This window comes from Tachypleus tridentatus, chromosome 13 (genome assembly GCF_004210375.1).
Source record: "Tachypleus tridentatus isolate NWPU-2018 chromosome 13, ASM421037v1, whole genome shotgun sequence".
In the NCBI taxonomy this organism is placed as follows: Eukaryota; Metazoa; Arthropoda; class Merostomata; order Xiphosura; family Limulidae; genus Tachypleus; species Tachypleus tridentatus.
In genome coordinates, this window is record NC_134837.1 from 173,863,919 (window position 1) to 173,879,500 (window position 15,582).

At 37.0% G+C, this 15,582-nt stretch overlaps 1 protein-coding gene across 1 annotated transcript in view; it reads right to left on the reverse strand.

Annotated features, from left to right (window-relative positions):
- LOC143237542 (uncharacterized) overlaps nt 1–15,582 on the reverse strand; it is a 39,486-nt gene that overhangs the window by 5,260 nt on the left and 18,644 nt on the right. Inside the window, exons 2-3 of the mRNA XM_076476935.1 lie at nt 3,253–3,337; nt 1,396–1,598 (exon numbers count right to left, since the gene is read on the reverse strand). Coding sequence (XP_076333050.1) covers nt 1,396–1,598; nt 3,253–3,284 — 235 coding nt within the window. The 5' untranslated portion in view covers nt 3,285–3,337. The remainder of the gene's footprint in view (nt 1–1,395; nt 1,599–3,252; nt 3,338–15,582) is intronic.

Consider the following 15,582-nt stretch of genomic DNA (forward strand, 5'->3'; position numbering starts at 1 on the left):
TAAGGTTACATATAAGTCAGTAAACTAATTAACAGAAATTACACACACTGTAATAATAAGCATATTAAAGTATTTCTTCTAAAGATACAGACAGGACTGAAACAGCTTAATAAATTTTTCTACAAAGGTATTAAAAAATAATAAACATAATCCACTACACATGTAAACATAATTAACTTTACTAATTTTACTATCAGAGATGCTGTCCTATGCATGTCTATTCTTGGTAGTAATTACTAATTGCACTATTCATTCTTTATTGAAATAATTTAGAAAAAGTGAGCATTTTCCAAGAAAAAAATATTTTCTGTTAGTACTGTACAGGAAACTTGTTCAGATTGTGTTATTTAGTTATTTGTGTAATTTAGATTGTGCTATCTGCTGAGTCCACCGAGGGGAATCAAATCCCCAGATTTTATTGTTGTTTATCTGTAGACTTACCACTGTACCAGCAGGGGACAAATGGTTGTTGAACTTACAACAGTTAGTTTTCTGTCTGAATCTCAAATACCCAAAGTATTAAATTTTTTATAAATCTTTGTTTATGGTGTCATTTAGCAGATGGTGCACTTTTATAAATACATAATTTCAGTTTAAAATATAATCAGGAGTACCAGTTCTACAAAACAGTATTCCACATTGTTTACAAGATAATACTTAAACTTGAGAAACATAAGTCAGTTAAACCATTCTTATCTATAACACATGTATGTAAAAAGTTATCGAAAGGTTCCCTACAACACCAACCTCTTAAGAATCAACTAATATTCACTCACATATGACAAAAACCAATCATTATAAATATTCAGCAGCAATTCTATAGATGTAAGAAGATGCAAATATTTTAAAAGAGAGCACCTATGTCTAGGGCAATTAAACAAATGAAAGTATAAAATGGTCAAAAATGTTCTGGGGCATTCTAAACCAATAAAACAAACTATTGAAAAAAAAACAAGAAAGAAAACAAAAATTGAATAATAATAAAAAAGATGAATATCTGGTCTGAACTTTAGACTCTTCATCCAGACGAATAACAACTTAAAACAAGTGAAACTAAGGAGGAGATGATTCTTAACTTATGGACAATCATGGCTTCCTTTCTTCACTTACAAAAATATGACCATGTTTTAATAAACTAGGATGGTCCCCCCATTGTTGTAATATTCTATTTTAAAATATGTATTCATCTTGTGTTTCTTGTTTCATTTATTTATTTCAAGCACTCCAGAAATCTCTAAGAGGTTTTGTGTCCACCCATTGGTAAGTCTTTTTAAGTCTGGTTAGTAACTAACGTAATGAATATTACTAACTTTTTGTTCAATAAATAAGTACAGAAACTCATAAATATTCAGAGAGAAACCTCTACTGCACTGTATAAGAAAACTTAAGGTTCACCATCATATATATGGACATCCATTCCTCTTTGAAGATGATTGATGTCATTAGCAAGGTACATCCCTATGTGGTACGAGCCAGGATTGGAGAAATAATGGACAATGAGGAAGCTACAGTTGGAAGTCACTACTGGTTCTGGGCAGGTCAAGTTAACTGGATATTTTCCTTCATCAAAGATCTTCCAGCAGTACTCAAACGGACCACTAAGGTAAATAATAAGACCATAAAGTTACTATAAGACTTTGTCAAATAGACTTATCGTAACTAACAAATATTCCACCTATTTATAATGTTATGTATCTTTCATCCTAAGCTGAAAGTTGTTCACAAACAGATCTTTGACACCTTTCTTAAGCAATTCAAGTCAAATCTACATAAATAAAATGACCAAGAATTCATAGTTTTCACCACCACATAACAAATTTAATTGAAAAACCTAAAATGTTTTATTCTATATAAAAAAATGATAAAATTTTACATTCTCCTAAAGTGACATTACTGATTTGTATCACCCAAACTAATGAGAGTTGAATAAAATCCCAAGATTAATACTATATACAAGCTCTGAAACTTTCAGTTTACAATCAGATATTCACCATCTTATAACTGAATAGTTAACAGGACTCTCCCATAGTTGAAATTAACAGTAATCCTCTATGTAATAATAAACTGTTAAACAACAATTTATAAACATAATTAGTTGGTTTACTAGTTAAAGAATGTGTTGGCATTACTTCTAAGAAAATTCACACTTGTTGTTTTGTTCTGGTCAAACACAAAATATCAAGAGTGAAGAAACAGGTGAAGTAGATGTTTTGATACATTTAAAATCAATTAAATGAAACATTTAAAAGTTTCAAATACTACGTTGGAACACTTGTATTTAAGCAATCCATGCAGAGTGACACAGTTCAATGTATTTTGTATTGGGTGTCGCTGTAGTAACGTTTAGAGAGATAAGAGCTAAAGCTTTGTTTGTCTTTTTACATACAGTATTTCATGGATTGTGACACATTTAAATTTATACAAAAATAATGTATTAGCTACTGTTTGACATAACATTCCAAAACAATATTGGACTAGTTGGTCCATCTTGACTGTTCCATCCTCTAAATTAAATTAATTTTTCAAAAATTCTTAAAGGCCAGCCCTGATCATTTATATCATTATTAAGTTTTTTCTTAAATTTATTGTCCATACAACATTCAAAGGTATCCCATTCAAAAGTCCTATGAATCCATGGGAGTCCACAGAAATGTTTCCAGGGCAGAAATACAAAGTCTAAATCAAGGGATAATGGACCTGCCTTCAAATTTTTGCCATTATATTCAAGAGAAGAGGCAAATTCCAACAGTCAAATTTAATGAGCTTAATATTTGAAAGATTAGCTTAAGCCGCACTGCATCAGTCACTTCAGTAACCTGCTGCCAGTAAGTGTCAAAAAGTTGATCCCAATCATTCTGTATCAGAATTGAGGAAATGTTGGTAAGATTTGATGGTCTCTTTGATGACCTGAACAAGAACTGCCACGTCCAAGAAAACTTAGCAGCAGGGTAGTTAATCATCTAAAGATTTTTAACCAAAGCTGCTGACAAGAATGTAAACTTTTATTAGAACTGAGAATTAAGTGTAACAAGTAGTGTGAAATTGTGCATGAATGAAGAAACTTGTAACTTCGTATACATGTGCAGAGTAAATAAAAAACTAATTGTGTTTCTCACTTTACAGGGGTGGCTAGCCTACACCACCCCTTCATTTCGAAAAATGTCCATACTTAGAATTAAAAATCTGCCGATTTTAACCAATACTAAATTCTAAAAACTGATAGTAATGGTGCAAAAATATCAAAATTCTTACCTGCCACTGCAGCTAATGTTTAGGTTCAGCATGTTTCCATGTTCAAAGTACAAATTTCCAGTCACATTAACAGATTCTATAGGATCTAGGTTAGAAAGAACAGTCAGAAATCTTAAGGAAAATTAATATCAAATCAAATTCTTGAATTAAATAAACTGAACACATTTGGTTACAATACTACTAGAAAAACTATCTTAAGTACTTGATTACAATACTACTCTATGAAGAACCAGAAAAACTATCATAAGTACTTTTAATATGAAAAGAAATATACATTCTAATCAACCTGATTAACATAATTATTTATATTCTACTAAAACAATATTTTTACTCTTTCTACACTGAAAAACAATTTTATTGTAACTAATAATAGATTCTTGTCACTATAAAGATTAATACTTCATGTAATTATATTCTTATCTGGATGTAATGCAGTACATAAAACCATACCAAAGAGACGATGATGACTGAATGTATCATAATACTTGAAACCATCCCAACAGAGACAATGACAACTGGATACACTGTAGTACTTGAAACCATCACTCAAAGACAATAACTGACATACTGCAGTACTTGAAACTATCACCGCAAAGACAATGACAACTGGACATAGTGCAGTATTTGAAACTATCACCACAAAGACAATGACAACTTGATATACTGCAGTGCTTGAAACTATCACCGCAAAGACAATGACAATTGGACATATTGCAGTACTTAACAGAGACAATGACAACTGGACACACTGCAGTACTTGAAAGCACCACTCAAAGACAATGACAACTGACTTACAGCAGCAATTGAAACCATCACCTCAGAGATGATCACAACTGGACATATCACTGTACTTGAAACCATCACAACAGGGATGGTGATGACTGGACGTGCTGCAGTACTTGAAACCATCACAACAGGGATGGTGATGACTGGATGTGCTGTAGTACTTGAAACCATCACAACAGGGATGGTGATGACTGGACGTGCTGCAGTACTTGAAACCATTACAACAGGGATGGTGATGACTGGACGTGCTGCAGTACTTGAAACCATTACAACAGGGATGGTGATGACTGGATGTGCTGTGGTACTTGAAACCATTACAACAGGGATGGTGATGACTGGATGTGCTGTGGTACTTGAATCCATCAGAACAGGGATGGTGATGACTGGATGTGCTGTAGTAATACTTTACACACATTGTTGCAAAAGAGAATTATGAAACTTGGTAATATACATTCTGTGTACCACTAACAATTACTCATCAACTAATGATACCTGATGACAGAATTCATGACAAGCACGGATAAAACAGCTCCACAGATATAAAGGACCAGATTCTGGGTTGTGCAACATGCCCAGCCAAGTTTTGTGTGTGATTTACAATATGGCAGAATTTACCCTGTTACAGCCTGGGATATGCAGGTTCTACGTATCTTAAGGAATTCAAATACTAAAAGAAGAAAAAAACATTACTGGAAATTCTTGTTAGAAAATCAAATAATCAAAATGTCTTCCTGATTCACACACTGTTAAACCCAACATATTAAGTTCCTTTATTCAAAGATTCACAATATCACAGTCTTGAATATGGAAGTATGAACATTCATATTACAGTACAGTACTTAAAGCATGATACGATGTAAGCTTTTTAGAAAAATATTCTATTACTCTAATAACACAATTTTTATATACCTTATTAATAAATTTATTTTAGTTAGACACTTTTATTACCATAGTTGGGACTAAGCACTGTATTCTTTAGATGTTACAATGAATTACCCAAACATTTTTTCATAAAATATAGTTATTACTGTATGCAGAACTTTCTATCACACAGTACATTCAATATAAATTTAGCAGTAACCTGTTGACTGAAGAGTCCCCCATTCTGTCAGTACATTCAATATACCTTTAGCAGTAACCTGCTGACTGAACTTCCCCCATTCTGTCAGTAGATTCAATATACCTTTAACAGTAACCTGTTGACTGAGCGTCCCCCATTCTGTCAGTACTAAGCACTGTATACTTTAGATGTTACAATGAATTACCTAAACATTTTTTCATAAAATATAGTTATTACTGTATGCAGAACTTTCTATCACACAGTACATTCAATATAAATTTAGCAGTAACCTGTTGACTGAACGTCCCCCATTCTGTCAGTACATTCAATATACCTTTAGCAGTAACCTGCTGACTGAACTTCCCCCATTCTGTCAGTACATTCAATATACCTTTAACAGTAACCTGCTGACTGAACTTCCCCCATTCTGTCAGAACATTCAATATACCTTTAACAGTAACCTGTTGACTGAACGTCCCCCATTCTGTCAGTACATTCAATATACCTTTAACAGTAACCTGCTGACTGAACTTCCCCCATTCTATCAGTACATTCAATATACCTTTAGCAGTAACCTGCTGACTGAACTTCCCCCATTCTGTCAGTACATTCAATATACCTTTAGCAGTAACCTGTTGACTGAACTTCCCCCATTCTGTCAGTACATTCAATATACCTTTAGCAGTAACCTGTTGACTGAACTTCCCCCATTCTGTCAGAATATTCAGTATACCTTTAACAGTAACCTGCTGACTGAACTTCCCCCATTCTGTCAGAACATTCAATATACCTTTAGCAGTAACCTGTTGACTGAACTTCCCCCATTCTGTCAGTACATTCAATATACCTTTAACAGTAACCTGCTGACTAAACTTCTCCCATTCTGTCAGAACATTCAATATACCTTTAGCAGTAATCTGTTGACTGATCTTCCCCCATTCTGTCAGTACATTCAATATACCTTTAGCAGTAACCTGTTGACTGAGCTTCCCCCATTCTGTCAGTAACCTGTTGACTGAACTTCCCCCATTCTGTCAGTACATTCAATATACCTTTAACAGTAACCTGTTGACTGAACGTCCCCATTCTGTCAGTACATTCAATATACCTTTAACAGTAACCTGTTGACTGAACTTCCCCCATTCTGTCAGAACATTCAATATACCTTTAGCAGTAACCTGTTGACTGAACTTCCCCCATTCTGTCAGTACATTCAATATACCTTTAACAGTAACCTGTTGACTGAGCTTCCCCCATTCTGTCAGTAACCTGTTGACTGAACTTCCCCCATTCTGTCAGTACATTCAATATACCTTTAGCAGTAACCTGTTGACTGAACTTCCCCCATTCTGTCAGTACATTCAATATACCTTTAGCAGTAACCTGTTGACTGAACTTCCCCCATTCTGTCAGAATATTCAGTATACCTTTAACAGTAACCTGCTGACTGAACTTCCCCCATTCTGTCAGAACATTCAATATACCTTTAGCAGTAACCTGTTGACTGAACTTCCCCCATTCTGTCAGTACATTCAATATACCTTTAACAGTAACCTGCTGACTAAACTTCTCCCATTCTGTCAGTAACCTGTTGACTGAACTTCCCCCATTCTGTCAGAACATTCAATATACCTTTAGCAGTAACCTGTTGACTGAACTTCCCCCATTCTGTCAGTACATTCAATATACCTTTAACAGTAACCTGTTGACTGAACTTCCCCCATTCTGTCAGAACATTCAATATACCTTTAGCAGTAACCTGTTGACTGAACTTCCCCCATTCTGTCAGTACATTCAATATACCTTTAGCAGTAACCTGTTGACTGAACTTCCCCCATTCTGTCAGTAACCTGTTGACTGAACTTCCCCCATTCTGTCAGTACATTCAATATACCTTTAACAGTAACCTGTTGACTGAACTTCCCCATTCTGTCAGTACATTCAATATACCTTTAACAGTAACCTGTTGACTGAACTTCCCCCATTCTGTCAGAACATTCAATATACCTTTAGCAGTAACCTGTTGACTGAACTTCCCCCATTCTGTCAGTACATTCAATATACCTTTAACAGTAACCTGTTGACTGAGCTTCCCCCATTCTGTCAGTAACCTGTTGACTGAACTTCCCCCATTCTGTCAGTACATTCAATATACCTTTAGCAGTAACCTGTTGACTGAACTTCCCCCATTCTGTCAGTACATTCAATATACCTTTAGCAGTAACCTGTTGACTGAACTTCCCCCATTCTGTCAGAATATTCAGTATACCTTTAACAGTAACCTGCTGACTGAACTTCCCCCATTCTGTCAGAACATTCAATATACCTTTAGCAGTAACCTGTTGACTGAACTTCCCCCATTCTGTCAGTACATTCAATATACCTTTAACAGTAACCTGCTGACTAAACTTCTCCCATTCTGTCAGTAACCTGTTGACTGAACTTCCCCCATTCTGTCAGTACATTCAATATACCTTTAACAGTAACCTGTTGACTGAACTTCCCCCATTCTGTCAGTACATTCAATATACCTTTAACAGTAACCTGTTGACTGAACTTCCCCCATTCTGTCAGAACATTCAATATACCTTTAGCAGTAACCTGTTGACTGAACTTCCCCCATTCTGTCAGTACATTCAATATACCTTTAACAGTAACCTGTTGACTGAGCTTCCCCCATTCTGTCAGTAACCTGTTGACTGAACTTCCCCCATTCTGTCAGTACATTCAATATACCTTTAGCAGTAACCTGTTGACTGAACTTCCCCATTCTGTCAGTACATTCAATATACCTTTAGCAGTAACCTGTTGACTGAACTTCCCCATTCTGTCAGAATATTCAATATACCTTTAACAGTAACCTGCTGACTGAACTTCCCCATTCTGTCAGAACATTCAATATACCTTTAGCAGTAACCTGTTGACTGAACTTCCCCCATTCTGTCAGTACATTCAATATACCTTTAACAGTAACCTGTTGACTGAACTTCCCCCATTCTGTCAGAACATTCAATATACCTTTAACAGTAACCTGTTGACTGAACTTCCCCCATTCTGTCAGAACATTCAATATACCTTTAACAGTAACCTGTTGACTGAACTTCCCCCATTCTGTCAGTACATTCAATATACCTTTAGCAGTAACCTGTTGACTGAACTTCCCCCATTCTGTCAGTAACCTGTTGACTGAACTTCCCCCATTCTGTCAGTACATTCAATATACCTTTAACAGTAACCTGTTGACTGAACTTCCCCATTCTGTCAGTACATTCAATATACCTTTAACAGTAACCTGTTGACTGAACTTCCCCCATTCTGTCAGAACATTCAATATACCTTTAGCAGTAACCTGTTGACTGAACTTCCCCCATTCTGTCAGTACATTCAATATACCTTTAACAGTAACCTGTTGACTGAACTTCCCCCATTCTGTCAGTACATTCAATATACCTTTAGCAGTAACCTGTTGACTGAACTTCCCCCATTCTGTCAGTACATTCAATATACCTTTAGCAGTAACCTGTTGACTGAACTTCCCCCATTCTGTCAGTACATTCAATATACCTTTAGCAGTAACCTGTTGACTGAACTTCCCCCATTCTGTCAGTACATTCAATATACCTTTAGCAGTAACCTGTTGACTGAACTTCCCCCATTCTGTCAGAATATTCAGTATACCTTTATCAGTAACCTGCTGACTGAACTTCCCCCATTCTGTCAGAACATTCAATATACTTTTAGCAGTAACCTGTTGACTGAACTTCCCCCATTCTGTCAGAATATTCAGTATACCTTTAACAGTAACCTGCTGACTGAACTTCCCCCATTCTGTCAGAACATTCAATATACCTTTAGCAGTAACCTGTTGACTGAACTTCCCCCATTCTGTCAGTACATTCAATATACCTTTAACAGTAACCTGCTGACTAAACTTCTCCCATTCTGTCAAAACATTCAATATACCTTTAGCAGTAACCTGCTGACTGAACTTCCCCCATTCTGTCAGAACATTCAATATACCTTTAGCAGTAACCTGTTGACTGAACTTCCCCATTCTGTCAGTACATTCAATATACCTTTAACAGTAACCTGTTGACTGAACTTCCCCCATTCTGTCAGAACATTCAATATACCTTTAACAGTAACCTGTTGACTGAACTTCCCCCATTCTGTCAGAACATTCAATATACCTTTAACAGTAACCTGTTGACTGAACTTCCCCCATTCTGTCAGAACATTCAATATACCTTTAGCAGTAACCTGTTGACTGAACTTCCCCCATTCTGTCAGTACATTCAATATACCTTTAGCAGTAACCTGTTGACTGAACTTCCCCCATTCTGTCAGTAACCTGTTGACTGAACTTCCCCCATTCTGTCAGTACATTCAATATACCTTTAACAGTAACCTGTTGACTGAACTTCCCCATTCTGTCAGTACATTCAATATACCTTTAACAGTAACCTGTTGACTGAACTTCCCCCATTCTGTCAGAACATTCAATATACCTTTAGCAGTAACCTGTTGACTGAACTTCCCCCATTCTGTCAGTACATTCAATATACCTTTAACAGTAACCTGTTGACTGAACTTCCCCATTCTGTCAGTAACCTATTGACTGAACTTCCCCATTCTGTCAGTACATTCAATATACCTTTAGCAGTAACCTGTTGACTGAACTTCCCCATTCTGTCAGTACATTCAATATACCTTTAGCAGTAACCTGTTGACTGAACTTCCCCCATTCTGTCAGAATATTCAATATACCTTTAGCAGTAACCTGTTGACTGAACTTCCCCCATTCTGTCAGAATATTCAATATACCTTTAACAGTAACCTGTTGACTGAACTTCCCCATTCTGTCAGAACATTCAATATACCTTTAGCAGTAACCTGTTGACTGAACTTCCCCATTCTGTCAGTACATTCAATATACCTTTAACAGTAACCTGTTGACTGAACTTCCCCCATTCTGTCAGAACATTCAATATACCTTTAACAGTAACCTGTTGACTGAACATCCCCCATTCTGTCAGAACATTCAATATACCTTTAGCAGTAACCTGTTGACTGAACTTCCCCATTCTGTCAGTACATTCAATATACCTTTAGCAGTAACCTGTTGACTGAACTTCCCCCATTCTGTCAGTACATTCAATATACCTTTAGCAGTAACCTGTTGACTGAGCTTCCCCATTCTGTCAGTAACCTGTTGACTGAACTTCCCCATTCTGTCAGTACATTCAATATACCTTTAGCAGTAACCTGTTGACTGAACTTCCCCATTCTGTCAGTACATTCAATATACCTTTAGCAGTAACCTGTTGACTGAACTTCCCCATTCTGTCAGAATATTCAGTATACTTTTAACAGTAACCTGTTGACTGAACTTCCCCATTCTGTCAGTACATTCAATATACCTTTAACAGTAACCTGTTGACTGAACTTCCCCATTCTGTCAGTACATTCAATATACCTTTAGCAGTAACCTGTTGACTGAACTTCCCCATTCTGTCAGTACATTCAATATACCTTTAACAGTAACCTGTTGACTGAACTTCCCCATTCTGTCAGAATATTCAATATACCTTTAACAGTAACCTGTTGACTGAACTTCCCCATTCTGTCAGTACATTCAATATACCTTTAACAGTAACCTGTTGACTGAACTTCCCCATTCTGTCAGTACATTCAATATACCTTTAACAGTAACCTGTTGACTGAACTTCCCCCATTCTGTCAGAACATTCAATATACCTTTAGCAGTAACCTGTTGACTGAACTTCCCCCATTCTGTCAGTACATTCAATATACCTTTAACAGTAACCTGTTGACTGAACTTCCCCATTCTGTCAGTACATTCAATATACCTTTAGCAGTAACCTGTTGACTGAACTTCCCCATTCTGTCAGTACATTCAATATACCTTTAGCAGTAACCTGTTGACTGAACTTCCCCCATTCTGTCAGTACATTCAATATACCTTTAGCAGTAACCTGTTGACTGAACTTCCCCCATTCTGTCAGAATATTCAGTATACCTTTATCAGTAACCTGTTGACTGAACTTCCCCATTCTGTCAGAACATTCAATATACCTTTAGCAGTAACCTGTTGACTGAACTTCCCCATTCTGTCAGAATATTCAATATACCTTTAACAGTAACCTGTTGACTGAACTTCCCCATTCTGTCAGAACATTCAATATACCTTTAGCAGTAACCTGTTGACTGAACTTCCCCATTCTGTCAGTACATTCAATATACCTTTAACAGTAACCTGTTGACTGAACTTCCCCCATTCTGTCAGAACATTCAATATACCTTTAGCAGTAACCTGTTGACTGAACTTCCCCCATTCTGTCAGAACATTCAATATACCTTTAACAGTAACCTGTTGACTGAACTTCCCCCATTCTGTCAGAACATTCAATATACCTTTAGCAGTAACCTGTTGACTGAACTTCCCCATTCTGTCAGTACATTCAATATACCTTTAGCAGTAACCTGTTGACTGAGGCTTCCCCATTCTGTCAGTAACCTGTTGACTGAACTTCCCCATTCTGTCAGAACATTCAATATACCTTTAGCAGTAACCTGTTGACTGAACTTCCCCCATTCTGTCAGTACATTCAATATACCTTTAACAGTAACCTGTTGACTGAACTTCCCCATTCTGTCAGAACATTCAATATACCTTTAGCAGTAACCTGTTGACTGAACTTCCCCCATTCTGTCAGTACATTCAATATACCTTTAGCAGTAACCTGTTGACTGAACTTCCCCCATTCTGTCAGTACATTCAATATACCTTTAGCAGTAACCTGTTGACTGAACTTCCCCCATTCTGTCAGTACATTCAATATACCTTTAACAGTAACCTGTTGACTGAACTTCCCCATTCTGTCAGTACATTCAATATACCTTTAACAGTAACCTGTTGACTGAACTTCCCCATTCTGTCAGTACATTCAATATACCTTTAGCAGTAACCTGTTGACTGAACTTCCCCATTCTGTCAGTACATTCAATATACCTTTAGCAGTAACCTGTTGACTGAACTTCCCCATTCTGTCAGTACATTCAATATACCTTTAGCAGTAACCTGTTGACTGAACTTCCCCATTCTGTCAGTAACCTGTTGACTGAACTTCCCCATTCTGTCAGTACATTCAATATACCTTTAACAGTAACCTGTTGACTGAACTTCCCCATTCTGTCAGTACATTCAATATACCTTTAACAGTAACCTGTTGACTGAACTTCCCCATTCTGTCAGTACATTCAATATACCTTTAACAGTAACCTGTTGACTGAACTTCCCCATTCTGTCAGAATATTCAATATACCTTTAACAGTAACCTGTTGACTGAACTTCCCCATTCTGTCAGAACATTCAATATACCTTTAGCAGTAACCTGTTGACTGAACTTCCCCATTCTGTCAGTACATTCAATATACCTTTAACAGTAACCTGTTGACTGAACTTCCCCATTCTGTCAGAACATTCAATATACCTTTAGCAGTAACCTGTTGACTGAACTTCCCCATTCTGTCAGTACATTCAATATACCTTTAGCAGTAACCTGTTGACTGAACTTCCCCATTCTGTCAGTAACCTGTTGACTGAACTTCCCCATTCTGTCAGTACATTCAATATACCTTTAACAGTAACCTGTTGACTGAACTTCCCCATTCTGTCAGTACATTCAATATACCTTTAACAGTAACCTGTTGACTGAACTTCCCCATTCTGTCAGAACATTCAATATACCTTTAGCAGTAACCTGTTGACTGAACTTCCCCATTCTGTCAGTACATTCAATATACCTTTAACAGTAACCTGTTGACTGAACTTCCCCATTCTGTCAGTAACCTGTTGACTGAACTTCCCCATTCTGTCAGTACATTCAATATACCTTTAGCAGTAACCTGTTGACTGAACTTCCCCATTCTGTCAGTACATTCAATATACCTTTAGCAGTAACCTGTTGACTGAACTTCCCCATTCTGTCAGAACATTCAATATACCTTTAACAGTAACCTGTTGACTGAACTTCCCCATTCTGTCAGAACATTCAATATACCTTTAGCAGTAACCTGTTGACTGAACTTCCCCCATTCTGTCAGTACATTCAATATACCTTTAACAGTAACCTGTTGACTGAACTTCTCCCATTCTGTCAGTAACCTGTTGACTGAACTTCCCCCATTCTGTCAGTACATTCAATATACCTTTAACAGTAACCTGTTGACTGAACTTCCCCATTCTGTCAGTACATTCAATATACCTTTAACAGTAACCTGTTGACTGAACTTCCCCATTCTGTCAGAACATTCAATATACCTTTAGCAGTAACCTGTTGACTGAACTTCCCCATTCTGTCAGTACATTCAATATACCTTTAACAGTAACCTGTTGACTGAACTTCCCCATTCTGTCAGTAACCTGTTGACTGAACTTCCCCATTCTGTCAGTACATTCAATATACCTTTAGCAGTAACCTGTTGACTGAACTTCCCCATTCTGTCAGTACATTCAATATACCTTTAGCAGTAACCTGTTGACTGAACTTCCCCATTCTGTCAGAATATTCAATATACCTTTAACAGTAACCTGTTGACTGAACTTCCCCATTCTGTCAGAACATTCAATATACCTTTAGCAGTAACCTGTTGACTGAACTTCCCCATTCTGTCAGTACATTCAATATACCTTTAACAGTAACCTGTTGACTGAACTTCCCCATTCTGTCAGAACATTCAATATACCTTTAACAGTAACCTGTTGACTGAACTTCCCCATTCTGTCAGTACATTCAATATACCTTTAACAGTAACCTGTTGACTGAACTTCCCCATTCTGTCAGTACATTCAATATACCTTTAGCAGTAACCTGTTGACTGAACTTCCCCATTCTGTCAGTAACCTGTTGACTGAACTTCCCCATTCTGTCAGTACATTCAATATACCTTTAACAGTAACCTGTTGACTGAACTTCCCCATTCTGTCAGTACATTCAATATACCTTTAACAGTAACCTGTTGACTGAACTTCCCCATTCTGTCAGAACATTCAATATACCTTTAGCAGTAACCTGTTGACTGAACTTCCCCATTCTGTCAGTACATTCAATATACCTTTAACAGTAACCTGTTGACTGAACTTCCCCATTCTGTCAGTACATTCAATATACCTTTAGCAGTAACCTGTTGACTGAACTTCCCCATTCTGTCAGTACATTCAATATACCTTTAGCAGTAACCTGTTGACTGAACTTCCCCATTCTGTCAGTACATTCAATATACCTTTAGCAGTAACCTGTTGACTGAACTTCCCCATTCTGTCAGTACATTCAATATACCTTTAGCAGTAACCTGTTGACTGAACTTCCCCATTCTGTCAGAACATTCAATATACCTTTAACAGTAACCTGTTGACTGAACTTCCCCATTCTGTCAGAACATTCAATATACCTTTAGCAGTAACCTGTTGACTGAACTTCCCCATTCTGTCAGAACATTCAATATACCTTTAACAGTAACCTGTTGACTGAACTTCCCCATTCTGTCAGAACATTCAATATACCTTTAGCAGTAACCTGTTGACTGAACTTCCCCATTCTGTCAGTACATTCAATATACCTTTAACAGTAACCTGTTGACTGAACTTCCCCATTCTGTCAGAACATTCAATATACCTTTAGCAGTAACCTGTTGACTGAACTTCCCCATTCTGTCAGAACATTCAATATACCTTTAGCAGTAACCTGTTGACTGAACTTCCCCATTCTGTCAGTACATTCAATATACCTTTAACAGTAACCTGTTGACTGAACTTCCCCATTCTGTCAGAACATTCAATATACCTTTAACAGTAACCTGTTGACTGAACTTCCCCATTCTGTCAGAACATTCAATATACCTTTAACAGTAACCTGTTGACTGAACTTCCCCATTCTGTCAGAACATTCAATATACCTTTAGCAGTAACCTGTTGACTGAACTTCCCCATTCTGTCAGTACATTCAATATACCTTTAGCAGTAACCTGTTGACTGAACTTCCCCATTCTGTCAGTAACCTGTTGACTGAACTTCCCCATTCTGTCAGTACATTCAATATACCTTTAACAGTAACCTGTTGACTGAACTTCCCCATTCTGTCAGTACATTCAATATACCTTTAACAGTAACCTGTTGACTGAACTTCCCCATTCTGTCAGAACATTCAATATACCTTTAGCAGTAACCTGTTGACTGAACTTCCCCATTCTGTCAGTACATTCAATATACCTTTAACAGTAACCTGTTGACTGAACTTCCCCATTCTGTCAGTAACCTGTTGACTGAACTTCCCCATTCTGTCAGTACATTCAATATACCTTTAGCAGTAACCTGTTGACTGAACTTCCCCATTCTGTCAGTACATTCAATATACCTTTAGCAGTAACCTGTTGACTGAACTTCCCCATTCTGTCAGAACATT